The sequence below is a fragment of the Myotis daubentonii genome, chromosome 2 (genome assembly GCF_963259705.1).
Source record: "Myotis daubentonii chromosome 2, mMyoDau2.1, whole genome shotgun sequence".
Taxonomy (NCBI): Eukaryota; Metazoa; Chordata; class Mammalia; order Chiroptera; family Vespertilionidae; genus Myotis; species Myotis daubentonii.
Genome location: NC_081841.1, coordinates 20,280,502 through 20,304,496, shown reverse-complemented (window position 1 = coordinate 20,304,496; position 23,995 = coordinate 20,280,502). Strand labels below are relative to the sequence as shown.

The 23,995-nt window shown below is 38.8% G+C and overlaps 1 protein-coding gene across 8 annotated transcripts in view; it reads left to right on the top strand.

Moving 5' to 3' along the window:
• Window positions 1-23,995, top strand: part of VEZT (vezatin, adherens junctions transmembrane protein) — a 76,515-nt gene that overhangs the window by 37,968 nt on the left and 14,552 nt on the right. For 5 of the 8 annotated variants that reach the window (XM_059681956.1, XM_059681961.1, XM_059681962.1 and 2 more), the window contains 7 exons: window positions 965-1,140; window positions 6,843-7,118; window positions 9,780-9,929; window positions 10,770-10,917; window positions 15,791-16,122; window positions 18,699-18,892; window positions 22,433-22,533. In XM_059681956.1, the coding sequence (XP_059537939.1) occupies window positions 965-1,140; window positions 6,843-7,118; window positions 9,780-9,929; window positions 10,770-10,917; window positions 15,791-16,122; window positions 18,699-18,892; window positions 22,433-22,533 (1,377 nt within the window). The remainder of the gene's footprint in view (window positions 1-964; window positions 1,141-6,842; window positions 7,119-9,779; window positions 9,930-10,769; window positions 10,918-15,790; window positions 16,123-18,698; window positions 18,893-22,432; window positions 22,534-23,995) is intronic. The other 3 variants (XM_059681957.1, XM_059681963.1, XM_059681960.1) reach the window with 2 other exon arrangements.

Sequence of the window (23,995 nt, the reverse complement as noted above, 5' to 3'; positions counted from 1 at the left end):
GTTTTGGTACCTTTTCATAATACCCTTGGTATACATCATTGCACTTCTTTGCACATTATGTTGTAACTGTTTACTTTTTAGTCCTTCATTAAACTATGAACTCTTTAAGAGTAGAGACTTAAATGTCTTGTTCATTTTTTTGTCCTTGGTATCAAGCATGGTGCCTGATATGTATATTTCTTGATAGAATGGATAGAAGGAGAGAGGAATAAATGAGCTGGTATATGTGAAAGCATTTTGCAAACTATAAATGCTATGCACATGTTAGTGTGGTTTTATATTACATTCCTTAATGATGTATTTTTAATATCTGAATGTCCATTTTTATAAGGCCTTGATCCTGCTGATGTAATTCTTAGATACTGGCTATACTGTTACAGTATCCAGGGACAGCATCTTATGTTACAGAATCATATTTTCCATGTGTGTTCTAGCAACTTAATTAATTGGGCTTGACTAGACAGGTTTATTAATCTGTAGTTCACACCTTTTTATTAAAAATTTATATTTCAGCCCTAACTGGTTTGGCTCAGCGGATAGAGCGTCGGCCTGCGGACTGAAGGGTCCCAGGTTCGATTCCGGTCAAGGGCATGTACCTGGGTTGCGGGCACATCCCCAGTAGGGGGTGTGCAAGAGGCAGCTGAATCAATGTTTCTCTCTCATCGATGTTTCTAACTCTGTATCCCTCTCCCTTCCTCTCTGAAAAAAATTAATAAAATATATATTTTTTAAAATTTATATTTCACATCTGGTAGTCCAATAATATCCACTTCAATCTTTATTATTTCACATTTACAGTGGGGGGAAAAACACCCCCCAACAGTAGATTGGATTGTTGTTTCTTCTTCTTGGAGTTTATACTGAAAATAAATACCTCTAAATTTTATTAGTACTTTAGGAGCTTAGCATTAAATGCAAAATGATGTATGCATTAATACCTCTCTTCCGGTCTTTTAATGGCAAGGATATTGGATTCCGACTCGACTCACTATATACCATCCTGCAACAGGAAGTCCTGTTACAAGAGGATGTGGAGCTGATTGAGCTACTTGATCCCAGTATCCTGTCTGCAGGGCAACCTCAACAACAGGAAAATGGACACCTTCCAACACTTCGCTCCCTGGCAACCCCTAATATTTGGTACTGTTCAGAAAACATCTATCCTTTGCTCACATATAGAGTATTCAGAGGAAATCCATCATGATGCGCCCCATTGTAAAGGCATTATAAACATCCCATACATTGTAGCATTGTAATTAATGATATGCAAAGGTTTTTAAAAAGACCTTTTAAAGTGAATACTATTTAAAATGAAGCTGAAAACAAATCCACTTTCAACTCAGTATAATTAGTTCTGTATTTTAATAGCCCACATATATTAATGACATGTGCCAAAAAGAATCTGTCTTACCCATATACCTCTATGCACATGTGTACATGTAGGCCTCTCTGGTTCTTTATGTTTCTTTATAGTTAATAGATTATATCATAATCACACTGTAAAGACAACGAGCATAGGCATGGAGGTAAATGATCACCTCTTGCTTTATTGGCTGAGAAGAGATCATCCTATATAATAAAGAGGGAAAGTGACTGTCACTCTGACACAAAGATGGCTGTGCCCACAGAGGAGGCAGGGTTTCCGTAACACAAGATGGCTGCGCCCACAGTGGAGGCTGAGTTCCCTTAATGAGCAATCAGCAGGGACCTGAGGCTGTGCCACCTCCCCCCACCCCCATGGGGACCTCAGGCCGCACCCTCCCCACCTGGCAGGGTTTGATGGGGTACCTCAGGCCGCGCCCCCCACCTTGGCACCTGGCTAGGGGACCTCAGGCTGTGCCCCCCACCCAGCAGGGCTTGACGGGGACCTCAGGCTGCGCTCCCCGCCCCAGCTCTGGGCCAGGGGACCTCAGGCTGTGCCCCCCACCCTGGCGCCAGGCTGGGGGACCTGAGGTCATGCCCTCCACCCAGTGGGGCTTGACGGGGGACCTCAGGCCACACCCTCCTCCCTGGCGCCAGGCTGGGGGACCTCAGGACGCGCCCCTGGCTCTGGCACCAGGCCTTTACAAGGGTGGACTGGCCCGATCTGGATTTAGCCCAATGGGGGTGGCCAGCCGGGTCTGGGTCTCGCAGGATTTTGAGATGCATGTGGGTGGGCAGGGACTTGACTCTGGGTCCCATGGTGCACCCCAGGCTCTGACAGAAGGAAGATTTTCATATACATTTTACTAATTTCTTTCATCTCTGACACTTCTCTTATGGAGAAAGGGCAAATAGCAATATTAAAATATTTCCTTTAATTAAACCCCTTTTAATGTGTACAAATTTTGTGCACCAGGCCACTAGTAAGGAACATAGTCTAATGATTTACACTATCCTAAAACTTTCCAACCACTTTAAATATTTGGATCTAATGAAGAAGTCCCAGGATAATCTGTTTAAAAAAAAAGAAAGAGGAATGGAAAAAAGGGATTTTATATGTACATTAGAGGCCTGGTGCACAAAAATTTGTGCACTCAGGGGGAAGGGGGGGTCCCTCAGCCCGGCCTGTGCCCTCTCGCAGTCTGGGACCCCTTGGGAGATAACGACCTGCTGGCTTAGGCCCACTCCTGGGTGGCAGAGGGCAGGTCCAATCCCTAGGTGCAGCCCCTGGTCGGGCTCAGAGCAGGGCCAATTGGGGAGTTGGGGCGCTGCCCCCTGTCATGCACAGAGCAGGACGGATCGGGAGGTTGCAATGCTACCCCTAGTCACGCTCAGGGTAGGACCAAATGGGGGATTGGAGCACCGCCTCCTGTCACACTCAAGGCAGGGTCAATGGGGAGGTTGCGGCGCCACCCCTTGTCACTCACAGAGCAGGTCCCATCAGGGGGGTTGGGGCTCCATACCCTGTCATGCACAGAGCAGGGTCGATCAGGGGGTTGGGGAGCTCCCCCCTGTCACACACAGAGCAGGGCTGATCAGGGGGTTGAGGAGCTCCCTCCTGTCACTCACAGAGTAGGGTCGATCAGGGGTTTGGGGAGCTCCCCCCATCACGCACAGAACAGGGCCCATCAGGGGGTTGGGGAGCTCCCCCCGTCACGCACAGGGTAGGGCCGATAGGGGAGTTGGGGCGCCGCAACCTGTCACACTCAGGGCAGGGCCGATGGGGAGGTTATGGCTCTACCCCGTCACACACAGAGCAGGGCCCGTGGGGGGCGGTTGGGGCGCCGCCCTCTATCACCCACAGAGCAGGGCCGATCAGGGGGTGGGGCGCCGCCACTGTCACACTCAGGGCAGGGCCAATGGGGAGGTTATGGCTCTACCCTGTCACACACAGAGCAGGGCCTGTGGGGTGGGGGGGTGGTTGGGGCGCCGCACCCTGTCACACACAGAGCAGGGCCGATCAGGGGGTTGGGACGCTGCACCCTGTCACACACAGAGCAGGGCCAAGCAGGGGATTGGGGAGCTCCCCCCTATCAGGCACAGAGCAGGGCTGATCAGGGGGTTGGGGCCCCTTCCCCTGTCATGAACAGAGCAGGGCGGATAGGTGGTTGTGGCCCCGCCCCCTGTCACACACAGAGCCGCAGGGCTATCAGGGGGTTTGGTCACTGCCCCCTGTCACGCTGATCCCAGTGCCGGGAGGCCTCATGGCTCCGCTGATTCCAGTGCCAGGAGGCATATTACCCTTTTACTATATAGGATAGAGGCCTGGTGCACGGGTGGGGACCAGCTGGTTTGCCCTGAAGGGTGTCCTGGATCAGGGTGAGGGTCCCGCTTGGGTGCCTGGCCAGCCTGGGTGAGGGGATGATGGCTGTTTGCAGCTGGTCACACCCCCGTCAGGGTGGGGGACCCCACTGTGGTGCCTGGCCAGTCTGGCTGAGGGCCGTTTTCAGGCTGGCGGGTGACTGAAGTTCCCAACCTGTCCTTTTTTTCTTTTCTTTTTTATTCTGGGCCAGCTTTAGCTCTGAGGTTTGGCTCCAGCTCTGAGGCCTCGGCTGCTGAAAGCAGGTATCTGGTTTGTTTGGGTTCTATAATTGTAACACTGTTGCGGTCCTGCTCACTCCAGCTCTGAGATCCTGGCTGGCTGAAAGCAGGGATCTGCGTTTGTTCTATAATTGTAACACTGTTGCGGTCCTGCTGGCTGAAGCCCGGCTGGCTGAAAGCAGGTTACTGGGGTTTTGTTTAGCTTCTATATTTGTAACATTGTTTCTTAGAGTGCAAGCTCAGAGCCCAGCAACAGCAGGCCAGGCGGGGTACATTGGCTTCCTCCGTCACTGAAGCAAGCAAGCCTCATGTTCGCTTCAAGCTGCCTGGCTGCCGGCCACCATCTTGGTTGGCAGTTAATTTGCATATCGCCCTGATTAGCCAATGGGAAGGGTAGCGGAGGTACGGCTAATTACCATGTTTGTCTATTATTAGATAGGATAACTGTTAATATCCTCTTCCTGTTAAAGTATGAGTTTATCAAATGAATTAAATCATTGTTCCAACTGTCCAAGTTATACAGGCAGTTACATTCATTAGCTTCAATGTGCTGAATTTGTCTTTTCTGTCACACTGGCAGCTGCTTCATATTCTAACATAGCAAAGTATGATGCTTTCCAAACCTGTATCACTCAGATATCATCATGATGAAATAAAGCATCTTATCCTTTAAAAAAAAAAAAAAAAAAGTAAGAACTTAAGGGACTGCTACAAACAAAGAACCATAGGTTTTAAGAATTTTACTTTCAAGTTTTCTTTAGCCACAGATATGATTAAGAAACCACCTATATGCATGCATATGAGCATAACCAATGGGCATAGACGGTGGTGGGGAGAGGCAGAGGTGAGGGCATGTGCTGGGGGGAGGGGACATCCAGGGAGAGGTCAATGGGAGGAAAAGGAGACTTATATAATACTTTAAAGAATAAAGAATTAAATTTTTAAAAAAGAAAAGAAATTATGAGTCTGTAAATACTTGTAGACTTTTCTATTAATACATACAAGTAGATAATGAGAGTTGGCTCTATGATATTACCAGTGTCATATAAAAGTAAATGACTCCAAGGGAAATTAGGGCAGGCAAATATTTAATAAGAAGCACTCTTAATGAGACTATCTTTGTAGTTTGACCATCTTCAAGTACTGTTTTTCGGACACAGCCCCCCTACATTTACCTTTTTATTATAAATACACATTTTCATCAAAACCTTCATAGCTTAAAAGATGTGTTTTAATCTATAGATTTATAGTTGACCTAAGCAAAAAAATGTATGCATATTTTTACTTCAGTTAAAGCAGTGTAAAAACACAAAGCTTGTCCATATTATGGTCTGCAGTATAAGTGTGTGTATTCCAGGTTTGTGGTGATGATTTAAAATTAGATGACTTTATTTAAAACAATTACTCATCAAGTATATATTATTTCTAATTGGAAAAATTCATATATTTTCTTCAGATATTATATATTTATATTCAAATACTTAAAGTCTGATTTTAGGAAAAAGGAACTCATTATATATTTGAATACTAAGATAGTATTTTAATATTAAAATTAGTAAAAATTAAGCTATTTTTACTTTAAATTTATAAAATTGGATTTTTTAATCCGTAAATTTTTTTAGAGTTAAAGAGTCTGTATCTTTACAAAAAAAGTCTTGACCTAGTCCTAGAGGGTATTATGCTAAGAGAAATAAGTCAGACAGAGAAAGACAAATACCATATGATTTCACTTATCTGTGGAATCTAAAACCCAAAAGAAACAAATAAAACAGAAACAAACTCATAGACACAGAGCACAAACTGATGATTGCCAGGTGGAAGGGTAGGTGGGGACCTGGGTGAAAAAAGTAAAGGGAATAATAAGTTCAAGTTGGTAGTTACAAAATAGTCATGGGGGTATAAAGTACAGCATAGGTAATATAGTCAGTAATCTTGTAATAACTATGTATAGTGACAGGTGAGTATGAAACTTATTGGGGTATCACTTTATAAATGATATAAGTTATCTAACTACTGTACTGCCCACCTAATTCTATATAATAAAAGGCTAATGTGCAAATTGACTGAATGGTGGTCACTATGATGCACACTGACCACCAGGGGGCAGACACTCAATGCAGGAACAGCCCCCTGGTGGTCAGTGCACTCCCACAGGGGGATCGCTGCTCAGCCAGAAGCTTGACTCACGGCTGGCAAGTGTAGCGGTGGTGGTGGGAGCCTCTTCTACCTCCACAGCAGCGCAAAAGATGTCCGACTGCCGGTTTAGTCCCATTCCCAGCAGGGAGCAGGCCTAAGCCGTCAGTGGGACACCCCCTGAGGGCATGAATTTTGTGCACCAGGCCTCTAGTGTAAAATAATATTGAATATCAACTGTAATTGAAAAAATTAAAAAAAAATTTCTCTAAGTCATTTCAGAAGGCACCAATTTCTTATGTCCTTTACCTAAACTTATTACTCAGGTTTTAATACCTAAGGACCATTGTCTAGTTGCTAGATATTTCAAAACTATTTCACATGATTTTTTTTTAATATGTTTTTAGTCATTTCAGAGAGAGGAAGGGAGAGGAAGAGAGACAGAGACATCAATGATGAGAGAGAATCACTGATCAGCTGCACATCCTCCACTGGGGATCAAGCCCTCAACCCGGGCATGTGCCCTGACTGGGAATTGAACCCGCAACCTCCTGGTTAATAGGTCGATGCTCAACCACCGAGCTATGCCAGCCAGGCCATGATTTTTTTTTAATGTCATTTTTTAAGCAATATGTTACAAAGAAGATGGAATTTTATTTTAGGAAACCTAATTTACTGATAAAATAACTCATCTTTCTCTTTTCTAATGAGTATTGTGTTTGTTTTGTTTTTTTCTCATGTTATAGGGATGTCTCAATGCTATTTGCCTTCATTAGTTTGCTTATTATGCTTCCCACTTGGTGGATTGTCTCTTCCTGGCTGGTATGGGGAGTGATTCTATTTGTTTATCTGATCATAAGAGCTCTGAGATTATGGAGGACAGCCAAACTACAATTAACCCTAAAAAAATGCAATGGCCATTTGGAAAATGCAGCAGCAAATAGCCGAGCTTTTACTAATCTTGTGAGAAAAGCTTTACGTCTCATTCAAGAAACTGAAGTCATTTCCAGAGGATTTACACTGTGAGTTCATTTTTTATTTTATTTTTGAATAATTCTTTTTTATTGCATAGTTAAATTAGAATATTTACTACCTATTTTCATTTTTGTATTGCTTTTATAGGAAAAAAGTGGGTTTCTCTTTAGCACTTATTAAAGTCTATTAACTGCTCACTAAAGGAATAATATGTTAGATTTAATATGTAATATGATTCTGCTTATCTACTTTGAGAAACCAAAGTGCTTTGAGAATCATGATTATGTCTGTGTGTTACCTGTAATTTTATGAGATAATGTAGAAAGGGAACCTACCCTTGAACCCAGCATACAGTTACCCAATAAATGCTTGTTTCCTTTACTTCCTGTCAGATACTCTGTTTCCTCAGTTTAATTGATAGCTGTATCTGACATGAATTCATTTTGAAAACTCTTGCCCTGTATTAATAATGTTCTTTAGGTAAATGTTAGTAGATATTATGGCACCAATATTGTCAGAATATCATGCAAGTAATGATGTTTCACATTCCCACAAGAAATTAAATATTCACCAGTCTAGTTGTAAGTGTATTAAGCTGCAGGTTATACTGGTTATTTATTCCATTATTAAAGGAAAAGTTATATTTACTCAACAGCAGTTTATTAGTTATAGAGCAGATGTCCTTCCATCTGGCTCTCAAGCTTGATTGCAGTACACCAGACTGACTGCTAAGCACTAGCAGATGATGGTTGTATTGTAGTATATATGTAATAATTTATATAACATGTAACCTTTGCAATCTATAAGTGGGAGAAAGTATGATGAAGTATATGGTGAAGAATAATTATTGATCTTAATTATCGTTATATCTGGAAAATTATGAAAAAGGGGAGCAGAAGACCCTTTGGTAGTCATCACATCTTTTACTGTGCTCTGCTCTAGAACAGTACTGAAATGATCTTGGCATAAAAGCTGTATTTGAAAAATCACGAACACGAAGTGGAAGAATCTCCAGTAGTCATCTCTTTCTTCACTGTTGTGTTCCGAAACAGTATTTTAAACAATCTCAAGACATAAGAGATGTTTTATTACTTTTCTTTCTGCTCAATTCAAAATGGAACAGTCCTCGGTATTTGTTTATTTTTGTTCTTCCATTGTTCACTTCTTTTTGACTGAGCAGAGCAGTTTTTAAATTATTTGAGTATCAAGTTTTAAAAGTTAAAAATCACACCAAGAATAAGAGTGGCTTTTCATTCTTGACTTGCACAGGACTTTACTGAGAGAACTGACTGCCTAATGATTAAGCAAAGTGCTGTGTGTTTGTTCATTTAATGCTTGGGCATGCATAGAGGGTTCTGCGCCTTTTGTCATTGTCCACCTTTTACAAACATATGTATAGAATAGGCATGAAGAGCTAAATTGGGTCAGTTAGACATGATTTGCCTCCAGATTTTGACTTCTATCTATTCAGATGCAGACAGGCAGAAGAAATGTTGGAAAAAATTATGTTTCACTTGTCTTCATCTAACTGGATAATTGATTGAAAAAAATATGAGCAATAATAGATCTTGAATCATAATATTTTTAGTTTTTAAAATTCATTCAGTAAATAAAATGGAATACAAACAATAGTGCCATATATTGAAAAAAATGAGTACTGTTTTGTTCTGCCTCTGTTTGTCTGCTCTAGCAAATAATTTAACCTTCTTTGCTTCATTCCTTTATTTTAAAATAAGCCAGCAGTCATTGTCCTGTGGTTGTTTTTTTAATAGATTTCCAATGCCTGAATATATTTTAGTTTGATTTAACATTTTTAAAGTTTTGAGTTAGATGTCTTATTTTACAAATGTGTGGTTATAGTGTAAGAAATGTATAAATTCCAATATTTTGTTTTGCTTTTGGGAGAGGTTAATGGTTAGGTGAAAAAAAAAATACTCTTATCTAATAACTATTCATAGTTTCATTTATAAAAGCATAATGTATTATATGTCATTGTTTCAAATAGATACTCCCCACTTAGCTTTTGGAAAGTGCTATGAAATGTGCTTCCTCTTGAACAGTTTTGAGAGTAGCTATGCAACTACATAGTAACCTTTACTTTGCCTTTCTACTTGCATTCCCCTGTTGGCCACTGGTCCTGTTATCTTTCTGCGGCCCCTACTTCATTTTGAGTAGGTAAGTGCCAGTGGCAGCAGGTGGGTAAGTCATTTTACCCTACTTTTATGAATGTACAGAATGCATTCTGTACAAGTGGCCAAAAACATGATTAATGAACATATATGAATGCATATTAAGAATGTGAAAGCGTTTATAATTAAAGCTTTTATACTTACTGTAGATAAAGGCTTGGAAACTCAATGTTAAGTAGTACCACTTTAGTATGTTTTAGCAGGTGGAGTGTCTATATTAAAAAGTTCCTTTTTTTACATAAATATTCCTACATTTCTATATTTCAATTATAATGTTTTCGTTTCTTCATATCAGAGGAAGCCATTACTCTGAGATTTAAATTTTTCATTTGTCTTTTTCTGGTGACTATATATGTATCAGGGAAATGGCTATTTATGAGACCTGAGTGGGGTTACTGATAAACATTTTCTAATGAAAATCATGGAAAAGGATTTTTTTCTAAACTTAATAGAATTATGGATTTAGGAAACAAAAACTTTAGGACACCTGTACAGTTGTATCACATTTTACTTTTCAAGTTTGCTTGACAGGGTCAGTGCTGCTTGCCCATTTAATAAAGCTGGACAGCATCCCAGTCAGCATCTCATCGGTCTTCGGAAAGCTGTCTACAGAACTGTAAGAGCCAACTTTCAAGCAGCAAGGCTGGCTACCCTATATATGCTGAAAAAATATCCTTTTTTGTCTAAATTTAAGAATAAGATATGTTTCCAGAGTGCTGAATATAGGTATTATAGTTGCACCCTGTAAAGTTAACTGTAAACTGAAATTGCTTATTTTGAAGGTAATTTCCATCAGCACTTCTATTTTAAAACTGGAAATGTATTCCAAGGGAGAAAGGCAATAACAGACAAGAAGATAGTTGTTCTCTCGTGTGGTTCATTTTTAATAATGAAAAAAACTTGAAATCCCTCCCTTTACTGGTCCAAAGAATAAATTCAAAAGACCTGGCTTTGCTGAGCCTGGCTTTTTTTTTTTAAATTACTGAACATGGCAAATTTGTGTCATGACATGGAAATAAACTGGCAACAGGAAATCTTTCTCCTTTCACAAAACAAAGGCCCTAGAGTCAAATCGGCAACATTTAAATTTTGGCCATATCAGTTATTGCCTAGGTGACCTTAAGCAAGTTTCTTAACTCTCTGTACCTTTCTTTATTCAGTTTTAAAATGTCAATACTAACACAATCTTACTGACTGTGTTTTTGTTGAAATCAAATGAGTTAGTGCATATAAAGTGTTTAGATAGTGTCTGATACAGAGAATACATGACAATAAGTCTGTCACTTAAATTTACTAAATAAAAAAATTATTTCTATTAGTCAGGAAATAAAGGTATGTAATATCTTTATTTTATTTATGATTCATAAATAAATTATGAGTAAGTGGAATGCAAAGATTACTTTTGTAGGTCGACGCTCAACCATTGAGCCATGCTGGTTGGGCTGGGCAGTCTTAATGTACCTTGTATGTTTTATGAAGACTTTGTTGATTGCCTTAACCTAATTTAACCTACCCCCTGAACTCTGAGAGTGACAATGTAACCAACTACATCTGTGTGGTGCCTTTTAAGGAGCTGGGCCTTGGACTTAGTGAAGAGCAGATTTCAGAAGAGGAAGCACATAACCTTACAGATGGTTTCAGCCTGCCTGCATTGAAGGTAATCCACTGGTAGAATGGAAGGAAGGGCTGAGGAGGAGATAGATGCTCTTGGATTGTGCCTGTGCTTTTTGAACACAAATGGTGCACCTGTTCTCTTTTATTGTTTGCTGATTACTATTACTGCAATAACCTTACTGATGTTTGTGAAGCTGCCTTTAAAATTGGAGAACATCATAAAGATTGGAAAAGAAGATCCTTATAGTTTGATATCAAAATACTCATAATTCTTTTTTTTTTTTAATCCTCAGCCAAGGAATGAGAATATTTTTCCCATTGATCTTTTAGAGAGAGTAGAAGGGAGGAGAGAGAGAGAGAGAGAGAGAGAGAGAGAGAGAGAGAGAGACATCGATTTGAGAGAAACACATTGATTGGTTGCCTCCTACATATGGCCCGACCAGGGCCAGGATGGAGCCTACACCAAGGTACGTGCCCTTGACTAGAATCGAACCCAGGAACCTTTGGTCCACAGGCCGATGCTCTATCCCCTGAGCCAAACCTAGAGCTCCATTTTGTCTTGAGATTGCATAAACTTCTACATCTTTAAATTTTTCATATTCATATAAATGTTCTAAATCTGTTTGTTTTTCTTCTCTCTTACCTGAAATTTGCCTTGACTTATTCTTATCCTCATTCTAATCCATCTTACAACTTAAGCTAGAAACCTGCACACTAACCATCTTATCCCTCCTTTTACTCCTTACATCCCATCTGTCATCATAATTTTGTGTCAGTTCTACCTTCAAAATATATTTTAAATTCATCTATTTTTTCTGGGTTCTTCCCCACCATCCTACTCCTGAATGCCATCACCTTTTACCTGAGCTGCTTCAATAGTTTTCTTACAGGTTTTTTTAATTCCCTAAAGTTGTTTGTTTCAGAATGCAATTTGACATACAAAGAGCCTTTAAAATAATATATGCTTTGTATAGTCAAGTTTTATGTACCAAGTTGCTTATTAGCTTTGTTTACAATAGCGGAAATGAACAGAGCCTAAATGCACAGCAATTAAGGAATAGTTGCATGAATTATGGTAAATCCACATGGTGGACCATTGTGTAGTAACTACAGTTTGCTTTTGAAGATTTTTTAAAAACTTGGGGAAATGTATGTTAAACCAGTGAAGCAATTAGCACACAAAAATGTATATACAGTATGGCCACAACTCTGTCTTTACAAAAAGACTAATAGAAAATACCAAGACACCGATAGCTACCCTTTAGGATGGTCACATTGTAGAAAATTCCATTTACTTCCAAATTCAGTACAATTTGAGATTCTTAAGAAAAAACAGGGATTTTGGAATTGAGCAGACCCAGGTTTATATTTTAGCTCTGACACTAACTTTTGACCTTGAATAAATTATTATTTGAATTTGCCTCAACTGTAAAAAGGGCCACCATACCTGCCTTACAAGGTGTTAAATGAGAAGACATAAGAAATACCAACAGTGAAGCTTGTCATATAATGGGTACCATACACGGTAATAGCTATTATTGTTTACACTTTGGACATGTTGTTTTTAAAAGCTTATTAAATCTTGGATTGTATTTCAGCTTAAGTATAGGCAGCAAAGAGAAAAAGTGACTCCCCTAGAGTCAGACTTTCCAGGTTTGACTCGTTCCATCACTTGACGGTGAATGTGTTCTTGGGCAAATCCCTGTTTCTGTGTTTATAAAAATGGGATGATCATAATGCTTACCTCTGAGGGATTTGATATTTGCCAGTTCAATGCCTGGGATAGAGTGATTAATAAATGTTAGCTGATTTTTTTAATTGCCTCTGATGGGATCTACTCTAAAATGTGAGGCTTGTTCTCTTTTATCTCCCCACCCTAATTCCAGTACTGCTGGTTGTAGCTGGACCCCTTTTGCTCACCCATGTTGTTTTAAAGACTAACTTTAGTATTTTGATTTTTGCTTTATTTTGACATATAACTAATCTATAACCAAACTTCATGTATTGCATTCTTACCAGGAACATCAACCTCTGAAAGAAGCCTTATCTTGGACCTATAGTGTATAAACTGCTGGAAACCCCTGTGACACTTAAAAATTTTATTTTGCCTTGTACATTTGCCATTGTACCCAAAAGTAAGGTTTTGTTTTTTTTAACAGATTTTGTATAAATTTTAAAAGAAAATTCTCAAAAGAGCAGCACTAATTAAAGATTTTTTTATTTATTTTTTAAAAATATATTTTATTGATTTTTTACAGAGAGAAAGGGAGAAGGATAGAGAGCTAGAAACAACGATCAGCTGCCTCCTGCACACCTCCTACTGGGGATGTGCCCACAACCAAGGTACATGCCCTTGACCGGAATCGAACCTGGGACCCTTCAGTCTGCAGGCCGACTCTCTATCCACTGAGCCAAACCGGTTAGGGCAAAGATTTTTTTTTTATGTAGTGAAAGATGGTTTACAAATAAATCAGGACCTTTTGTTTTCTTCTGTAATCTTCATGGTGTCCATAAAGAAAATACATTTTGGCTTTATTATTTTTTTTCACCTATATTCCCTCAGGAAAACTTTGCAATCCTGAGAAGACATATAAAATATTTAGTACAGAGTCCTTATCCCTTCTTCTTATTTTTTAAATTTTTAACTAGTTTTTAAAGTTATTATGAAGTAATATATTTCCTGCTTTAAAAAATAAATCCACATTTTAAAAAAATGCTTTACATAAAAATTTCCTATTTGTTCATAAATTATGGTTATCCCCTCATCCAAAGAACAAACAGAAATATATGTATATATAATTTTGAGTTTTGGTTTGATTGGATAATATGGTAGTGATTAAATAATAAATTAGTATTTTAAAAGTGGCAATAAGCTATGCCCACTTGATTGTTTCGGTTGCTGTGGCCAAAACTCTGGAATCATTCTTCATAACACTTTTCCTCCCATAAACAATTTGTCAAGAGATTTGTCAATATATCCAGGGTCCAACTACTACTCACCTGTTACCACTAACCACTGTGGTACAAGCTACCATTAACCCTTACCTGAATTATTACAATAACCTCCTAACTGGTCTCCACTTCTACTCTCACCTCCCTAGCTTCTCTCAACACAGCAGCCAGAATGGGCTTGTTAAAGCATAATTCAGATCGTATAACTCTGCTGCTCAGAACCTTTCAGTGGCCCCTCATTTCTCTGAGAGTAAAAGCCAGAGCTGTTTCAGTGCCTTCATCACTTACCACACTCCTCTTTGCTTACTGTACCCCAGTCACACTGACCTTGTTCCTCAGATGTGCCAGGTCCTCTCCTACTAAATAACTGCAGTTGAACCTCCTGTTCCCTAGAATTCTCTTCCATGGCTTAATTCTGGATCACACTTTTTTAGAGACATTCCTGGCCACCCCATCCCTCCACCTCCCTACCCCCCATTACCTTCCCCCATGTAAACACACATACAGTACACACTCGCTATTCCCCTTCTCTGCTGTATTTTTCCTCATAGCCCATCAGCCAAGAAACTCTTGTCTTTTACTTGTTATTATGTATCACCCCCCCCCCCACTTGAATATAAGCTCCATCAGGGCAAGGTTTTTTTTAATTTTTCACTTTTGTTCAAAGCTATATTATCAGCATATAGAATAAAGCCTGGTACATCGTAAGTGCTCAAAAAATACTTGTTGAAAGAACCAATATAGGGATAAAGAAAATCATTATAATCATGAATTTAATGGTTAAATAAGACTTAGGTAAGCTTGTTTATATTCAAGAATTCCTAGGTAAATGTCTTCAGCAATTTGGAAATTTGACCTTGCTTATTTATTTTTTTATTTTTTTGACCTTGCTTATTTAAAAAAAAAAGTTCAATGGTAAAATAGGTTTACATTAAATTATCTTATTATTTGCCTAATTTTAATGTTCAGTTAATAAAACAATCTAAATAATGTTCACTTTCCTGGTTGTGAAAAATTGGAAATCTAAATTTGTTCAGTCCTCTTTGTTGTATGCCAATTCTTGTTCATAATAGATTGTTTCCTCATGTTTGTTTGTTTCTTTGTTTTGGAGATATTATCCTCCTCTAGAATAGGACTATACCTACAGAAATCCTTTACTGCCTGAAGTCAGGGGTTGTCTCTCAAGATTGGGTTTGGCCTTAGCCAGTTTTGTTCAGTGGTTAGAGTGTCAGCCTTCGGACTGAAGGGTCATGGGTTTGATTCCGGTCAAAGGCATGTACCTTGGTTGCAGGCTCGATCCCCAACCCATCGGGGCATGTGCAAGAGACAGCCAATCGATGTGTCTCTCTCACATCAATGTTTCTCTTTGTCTCACCCCCTCCCTTCCACTCTCTAAAAATCAATGGAAAAATTATCCTTGGGTAAGGATTAACAACAACAACAACAACAAAAGAAGGGGTTTTTAAATTTCTTGTGCTAGACACTCCTAAATATGAACACTCTGGGACTGATTTTTATGTTATTTTTTAACTGTTTCCTAGCCAAAACAGTGGTGTAATTTTGAACCCCAAACTCTGGGTCCATCAGTAACTCATTTCTTTGAACTTATATAGCTCTATCATTCCTACTGTTTTCATTTCTCCTTTGTGTAAAATTTTGAAATAATTAATCAATATTTACTTCTAATACATGTGTCTCAATCTATCAACACTTTCCTTCTAGATTAGAAACTTACTAGTTATATTCTGGTATTTCCTGCTATATTGGGATCAGAAGTTCCCATGTGCAGTGACTACATAATTTGATATAAAATTCTTGGCTAATCTTAGAGTTAATTCAAGCTCAACTATATCCATTACTTATGATAAAGTGGAAAATTTAAACTAGAAGTTAAATTTGTAGTTTGTCTTGAATGTTGGCCAATATTTTTTATTGATCTAGTTCTTTTTTCCTTTTTTTTTTAGGTTTTGTTCCAACTCTGGGTAGCACAGAGCTCAGAGTTCTTCAGACGGTTAGCCCTATTACTTTCTACAGCTAATGCCCCTCCTGGGCCCTTACTTACTCCAGCACTTTTGCCTCATCATATTTTATCTGATGTGACTCAGGGTCTACCTCATGCTCATTCTGCCTGCTTGGAAGAACTTAAGCGCAGCTATGAGTTTTATCGATACTTTGAAACTCAGCACCAGTCAGTACCCCAGCGTTTATGCAAAACTCAACAGAAGTCAAGAGAACTGAATAATGTTCATACAGCAGTACGCAGTTTGCAGCTCCATCTGAAAGCATTACTGAATGAGTAAGTTTAGAAGCTATATAAGGAAATGTCCCCATGATTAGCAAGCTTCACTCTTGGGCTATTGTGGTTCTTGGCTTGTGTCCTAGCTAGAGAGAAGCAGCAAAATGGAGACATACAGCATGAAAGATGGTTTATACTTACAAATAGAGCAGAGAAGCATGATTTATAAGTACTATAATTCGGTACATTTATAATTTTTACTTTTCTTGATTTCAACAGACAACCTAGAAAAATAGGACAAAAGCAGATGTTCATTCTATTTGAGAGCTGCAATGGAGAAGTTTACGAAGAATAAGTTTAACTCCCTTTAGGTAGGGCTCTTAAACTGGAGCCTGCACTCTAGGAGAATATCTGCCAACACTGGAAAAATAAATTATAAGAGGCGTTGTTATATATATATAGTTAAAGAATAACACATTGCTATTTTCTAAATAAATTCAACAGATTTGGACTCTTTTTCCATAGCATAGGACATGTTTTTTGTTAGATAATACAATGCAGGGTCCATATTAGGTGATCTACTTTGCATGGAATTGCTGGCACTCTGCCTTGGTAGCAGGTATGGTGCAGAAGACAGACTTGTAGTAGGGACTGGATCAGACGAATGGTTGGGTTCATGTTGTGCTGGTAATCAGGAAGGTCATCGGAATTTAATGGGTTGATGTGATCATAGTTTAGGTACTTTATCCTGGATACCAGGCAAGAAGTGGAAGGGAGAGGCCATTAATCAGTTTTGTAAGACCAAAAATAAAAATGAGTCAAAAAGGCTTGAAGTCTCAGTAAAATTAAAAGGCTGGTTTACAGGACTGAAGAAGGATATGGTGTACAAAGATAGGAAGTTAAGGTCGTAAAGACATTTTGAGAAAGGTTTCCATTCATCAGTTCAAGGTCTGGCATTAGGTATATAAGGCTGATGTAAAGATTAGGGCATAAGGAAAAATTAAGACACGATGAGGCAGGAATGTTCCAATGGTCTGTAGCAGCTATTCCAAGAAAGCGGGTGAATGCTAACCTGACTCAGCTCTGTCTGCCACAGGGAATATGGGAGGTAAGGCAGTCTTAAGGTGAGTGGGTGACAAAGGTTGAATCATCATCAGAGGAAATATAATAAAAGGCTAATATGCAAATCGACCGAACAACAGAACGACCAGTCGCTCTGATGCACTGACCACCAGGGGCAGATGCTCAAAGCAGGAGCTGCCCCCTGGTGGTCAGTGCACTCCCACAGTGAGGGTGCAGCTCAGTCACAAGCTGGGCTCACGGCTGGTGAGCACAGTGGCAGTGGCGGGAGCCTCCACGGCAGCACTAAGGATGTCTGACTGACGGCTTGGGCCCGCTCTCCATGGGCCTCTAGTATATTATAATGAGAGGAGGTGGCTTAGGGAAGGAAGAGTGCTACACTGTATAGATATGAAAATGAAAAAGAGGGGCTTTGTACCTTTGTCAGGAATTGTGGATTATGATGGGAAGTATGTTCTCTATTTAAAAATGAAATATTCTATATCTTAACTAGAGAGTATACCAGTCTTTAGCTATCATATATGAATTGCTCTATAGACTGCTACAACCTTGAAATGTGTTTCACTCCTTTGCCCTTGTTCCCTTTGCTATTCCCACTCTCACTTTCTTACATGAGGACATTAACCCTTTAACTGTTCTTCCTCCAGAGTGCTCATGGCTAGATGGTTCCTGAGGCATATATTTGCTTTCTCACTTAACCAAAAATCTTAACTGGTTTCAGAATATAGCTGCTTAGACTGAAGTCTATATAAAACATTCTGTAAAAAAGGTTTGCCATAATCTGACTACAGTCTGCTTTTCTGTCTTGATTTCTCCTTTTCCTTTAGTCCAGCCAAACTGTATAAATTGCCATATGCCCACAGGGAATATGGGAGATAAGGTAGAGTGACCTTCCTCATCTTTTGTACACGCTTCAATTTATCCCTCCTTCACTGCTCCCTCAAAAGGACCTCTTCGTTAGCTCCTCCCTAACTGTCCCATTGCTGGTAGCAATGTTCCCCTCTTCTGAATTCTTATCACACTATCTTTTTATCTCTCTGTGGTATACTTCTGTGCCTGGATTCAACCCAGGTTTACAGCTTATCAGCTGTATGACTCTGAGCAAGTTTCTTCAACTCTCTGGACCTAATTCCTCATCTGTAAATGAAATAAAATGTTATGACTTTTTATGATAATTGTATTTTATACATATGTATAATTTATCTGATTCAGTTATGTTTCTTGTAAATAGAAGATGGGTTTAACTTGTCCTTTCAGTTCATGCCTAGTATATATGCAAGCAATATTTGTGGGATAAATACATGACACTGTTTATAAGCTTTTTTAAAAAGTGTTATAAAATACACATAACATAAAATTTACCCTTTAATCATTTTTAACAATACAGTTCAAGGCGTTAAGTATATTCACATTGTTGTACAACTATCACTACCTTCCATCTCCAAAACATTTTTAAACTTCTAAGCTTATTTCTTAAATAGGCCTTATAAATGATAAATTTTCCATTTTATATTTTAGAAATCTCCATGGTGAAACTGTTTTTCTTTATTACTCAGGGTAATAATTCTTGAAGATGAACTTGAAAAGCTTGTTTGTACTAAAGAAACACAAGAACTAGTGTCAGAAGCTTATCAAATCCTGGAACAGAAATTAAAGTTGATTCAGCCCCATGTTCAAGCAAGCAACAATTGCTGGGAAGAGGCCATTTCTCAAGTGGACAAACTGCTACGAAGAAATACAGATATAAAAGGTACCTGGGAGAGATTTCTTCCATATATTCCTCTGCAGTTAGGATTTTATTAGGTGTATTTCTTCTCTATGATGAAACTCACTTGGCAAGCCTTCTTAGTTTACTAAAGAAAAAGTTGAACTTATATGGCCCTGGCTGGTGTAGCTCAGTTGGTTGGAGTGTCTTCCTGTGTACCAAAAGGTGGTGGGTTTAATTCCTGGTCAAGGCACTTGCATATGTTTTGGGTTTAGTTGTGGGAGACAACTGATCTATGTTTCTAATTTTTTAAGTTGAACTTATATGTACAAATTAACACTGAATATAAAGTCTTGGCTCTTACTAATAAGAAAAACAGCCCTAGCCAGTTTGGTTAGTGGATAGAGCATCAGCCTGCAGACTGAAGGGTTAGATTTTAATAATATTATTTATTATTAGAACTTCCAGAATCTCTTTTCCAATTAAGGGTAATGATGATTTTGATATTCATGGGCCAGAAATTGAGTTTTGCTTCTAAGATGAAATTCTTACTTTAGTTATTCAGAAATTTTATACAAATGTTATAATAGGTAGCACTATGTATTTGTTATTAGGGGTCTAAAATGTATTAAGTACCATTATTTAAGAGTAATACTGCTAGGTAAAAAGATAGTCTTGAAATCCTCCACAAACCTGCTTTCATTTAACCCAGATTTTATACTTTGTTTTACTGATCTCACCAATTTCATTGTAAACGTTTGGAATATTAATTTTTAAAATTTGCTATAAACTATGTTTATCCCTTCCACCTTTATGATGAAGTTAATAACAGAAATTGTATTTCTGCCAAAGATGATTGATGCTTTATTATTCTGTTTCATTGTTTTGTTTACAGCTAAATCTGTAATACTTTAATGTCTTAAATATGTTGAATAAGTCCTTAGATAGTAAAATTATTTCCTTTGAAAAAAGGAAATGTTAATAGTAGCAATAGATTTCCTTTATGTCTCAAATATAAATAGTGAGTAATTTTTCCTGCCAAGGATAATTTTGCCAAGGATTTTTTAAAAATATATTTTTACTGATTTCAGAGAGGAAGGGAGAGGGAGCTAGAAACATCCTCCTATATAATAAAGGGCTAATATGCAAATCAACCGAACAGCAGAACGACCGTTTGCTATGATGCACACTGACCACCAGGGGGCAGGCACTCAACACAGTAGCTGCCCCCTGGTGGTCAGTGCACTCCCAAAGGGAGAGTGCCGCTCAATCAGAAGCCGGGCTCACGGCTGGCAACCGCAATGGCAGTGGCGGGAGCCTCTTCCAACTCCTCAGCAGCGCTAAGGATGTCCTACTGCCAAGTGGGCCTAAGTCTTCAGTCAGACATCCCCCAAGGGTTCCCAGACCGCAAGAGGGTGCAGGCTAGGCTGAGGAACACCCCCCCCAAGTGCACGATTTTTGTGCACCGGGCCTCTAGTCAGTGATAAGAGAGAATCATTGATCAGCTGCCTCCTGCATGCTCCCTACTAGGGATCGAGCCTGCAACCAGGTTCATAGGTTGGCATTCAATCAATGAGCCACACTGGCCGGGCTTGCCAAGGATTTTTAATAGGTGCAGATATTTATGCATTTAAACTTTTTGAAATGACCCAAGTCTAGAGCTTTTGAGTACATTTTCTATAATTTGAATTACCATTGGGTGTTAAAAGATGCATCGCACTCACTTCTCCTTAGCATACTCTGAGATGTTGAATCTTAGTCACTCACTTAAATATGATTGTTATAACTATCTCCAATGCATTGGGCAAGTGATAAAGCAATTTCTTAATTATGCTCTGTATATGTGGCTTTTGCTCTATATAATAATGATATGAATAGAAGTAATTCACAAACTTTTCTCACTAAAATGCTCATACTGTCCATAGCTACACAACTTTAAAATGTTTGTTTGAGCCCTGGCCGATTTGGCTCAGTGGATGGAGCATCGGCCTGTGGACTGAAGGGTTTCAGGTTCTATTCCAGTCAAAGGCATGTACCTTGATTAGGGGCACATCCCTAGTAGGGGGTGTGCAGGAGGCAGCTGATCGATATTTCTGACTCTCTATCCCTCTCCCTTCCTCTCTGTAAAAAATCAAGAAAATATATTTTTAAAATATAAAAATAAAATGTTCATTTGAGCCTTAGCTGGGTGGCTCAGTTGGTTGGAGCGTCATCCTGTACACCAAAAGGATGTGGGTTCAATTTCTGGTCATACCTAGGTTGCGGGTTCGATCCCTGGTTGGGGTGCATATGGGAGATAACTGATCGGTTTCTCTTTCACATTGTTGTTTCCCTCTTTCTCTCCATTCCTCTCTCTCTAAAATCTAAATTTTTAAAAAGGACATATATTCAGGTGAGGATTTAAAAAAATGTTCATTTGCATTTTTTAGATGCAGGTGCTTTAGTTAGCTGTATCTTGTAAAGTTACTTCAAAATTACAGGAATATCACAAGAATAGTTCACAGTACTCTTCATCCAGATTCCCCAGTTGTTGACATTCTAACACATTTGCCTTATCTATGTATCTATATGTAAATTCCTTTGGTGATATTATTCTTAACCATTTGAGAGTAAGATGCAGACATGAAACCTCATTACCTATAAATACTTCTGTTTGCATTTTTCTAATGTCCAGGTCCAGATCACACATGGCATTTAGTTTTGGTGATCTTTATTCTCTTTTAGCCTTTCTTCTCTTTCATTATAAGTATTTTGTGAAAATAATACTTTAAGATTATATAAATACCCTTTCCTCATCAAAATTTTTCCCACTGTTAAGCATACACACACCAAATGACTCAGTAATATTATTCCTAGATATTTACCCTAGAGATATAAAAGCTTGATGTTCACACAAAAACCTATACACAAATATATATTTATAGTGGCTTTATTCATAATCACTAAAACCTAAAAGAAGCTTGTGCCCTTCTGCTCGTGAATAAATTGTTACATCCATCCATATAAAAAGAAATAAACTGATACATCAAGAAGATGAGGAGCCTAGCCAGTTTGGCTCAGTGGACAGAGCTTTGGTCGCAGACTGAAGGGTCTCGGGTTTGGGTCCAGTCAAGGGCATATATCTCAGTTGCAGGCTTGATCCTTGGCCCTGGTCAGGGCACGTATGGAAGGCAACCAATCGATGTGTCTCTCTTACATTGACATTCCTCTCCTCTCTGTCTCTCCCCCTCCCACTCTCTCTAAAATAAAACAACAACAAAATGGTTGACGGAAGAATATTCTTGTTGAGGATTAACAAAAAAAAAAAATAATAAGATGGAGGAATCTCTAATGCATTATGTTAATCAAAAGAGGCCAGACTTAAATCACCATATACTATATGATTCCATTTATATGACATTCTTAAAATAGTAAATTTTAATAGGAACAGAAAACATATCAATGATTACTGGGAATTAGATATGGAAGGAGGAATATGGTATAAAGAGGCAGTATAAATAAATGTTTTGAGGTGAAGGAATTGTTCGGTATTTTGGTTGTTAATCAGATATTCACTCATTTCTGTGTGGCCTGTTTCTTTTTAAGGCAAACCTGAAATAGCATGTGAAAGCCCACGCTGTACTGTGGTACCTGTGCTGCAGCCTACTCTACACATTGCAGACAAAGATCCAATCCCTGAGGAGCAGGTAAGGGTGAAAATTGCTTGTTTCGCATAAAGGAGAGTTGCACATGTGAAACTTACCTATTGCTCTCTGTAAGTGACATTGTAGAATTTATGTTTCTAATGAGCTTCAAAATCACAGTATAATGTATTAAATATATATCAAATCATTAGTTCTTAGTGCCTTGAATTTTAATCCATTTTTTAGACACTTAAAAGTGATAAAGCACATTAAAAAATAGTGCCTTGGCAAAGGTACCTTTCTGAGATACTGGAAATGTTTTTATCTTGATCTACCACCATGTATACATATCTAAAAATTTTATACATTCATCTTGTGCATTTGACTGCATTTATGTTATGCCTCACTTTCGATATTGACAAAGATTTCTTTTGCTCAGGAAGTTTTCCTTAGGTCATGTAGTCTATTCAGTATCCTTAATTGCAAAGGGAAATCAACCCTACTTAGTTTAACAAAGAATAAATTTTTTAAAAAAAACATAAGATAGCCCTAACCAGTTTAGCTCAGTGGATAGAGCGTCGGCCCGCAGACTGAAAGGTCTTAAGTTCGATTCCGGTCAGGGGCATATACCTTGGTTGCGGGCACATTCCCAGTGGGGAGTGTGCAGGAGGCAGCTGATCGATGTTTCTCTCTCATCGGTGTTTCTAACTCTCTACCTCTCTCCCTTCCTCTCTGTAAAAAATCAATAAAATATATATTTTTTAAATAATAATAATAAATAAAAAACATTAGATACCTCACGGAACATTCAGAGGGCCAGGTAATCAGGCTTGAACTAGGCTGGGGTAAAAAGCTAAAATCACTCAAAAGAACTTTTACAGTGGCAACACCACTGTAAGTCACTGGGCACAGACATTGCCACTTGCTCCTTCAATGCTACCTTTAGAACTTCTGCCTCTGGAAACTTTTTTGCCACCATTCTTACCAGAGTGGATTCCATGAGATGCCTGCTTCTTTTATAACATACTTCTGAATCAGATCTGATCCAGATACATCTGATTAGAGGATCTCAGTTGTTTGTCTGAACCATAACTGCAAGGGAGTCTGGGTAAGCAGGGATCCTTCCATCTGCCTTAGTGATATGGAGAGCCATAGATGAGGTGTTCCACAATCCTAGGAATAGTGTTCAGACTTCCTGGGACCTCAGAAAGCACCACAAATTCTACCACAAGAGGACTAATATACCTGACCACCTCCCCAACCATCAGCCGGGCTAATTTTGATTGGTTTTGACAGAGCTAATCACTGTAACCTTTACTAGATCTGTAGAATGGTATCAAAGTAGAAAAATAACGATTGAGTTATTAAACTTCCTTACTTAAAACCCTTTATAGTATCAAATTAAGTTTTTTTAAGATGTCCACTTATCTATGTTTGCTTTCTTTGCCCAACTGTGTTTTACTGACCTGTGCTAAGAGTCCTCCTTTTTTAATCTTGGAGAAGGGTAGGTGCAAATAAATAAATA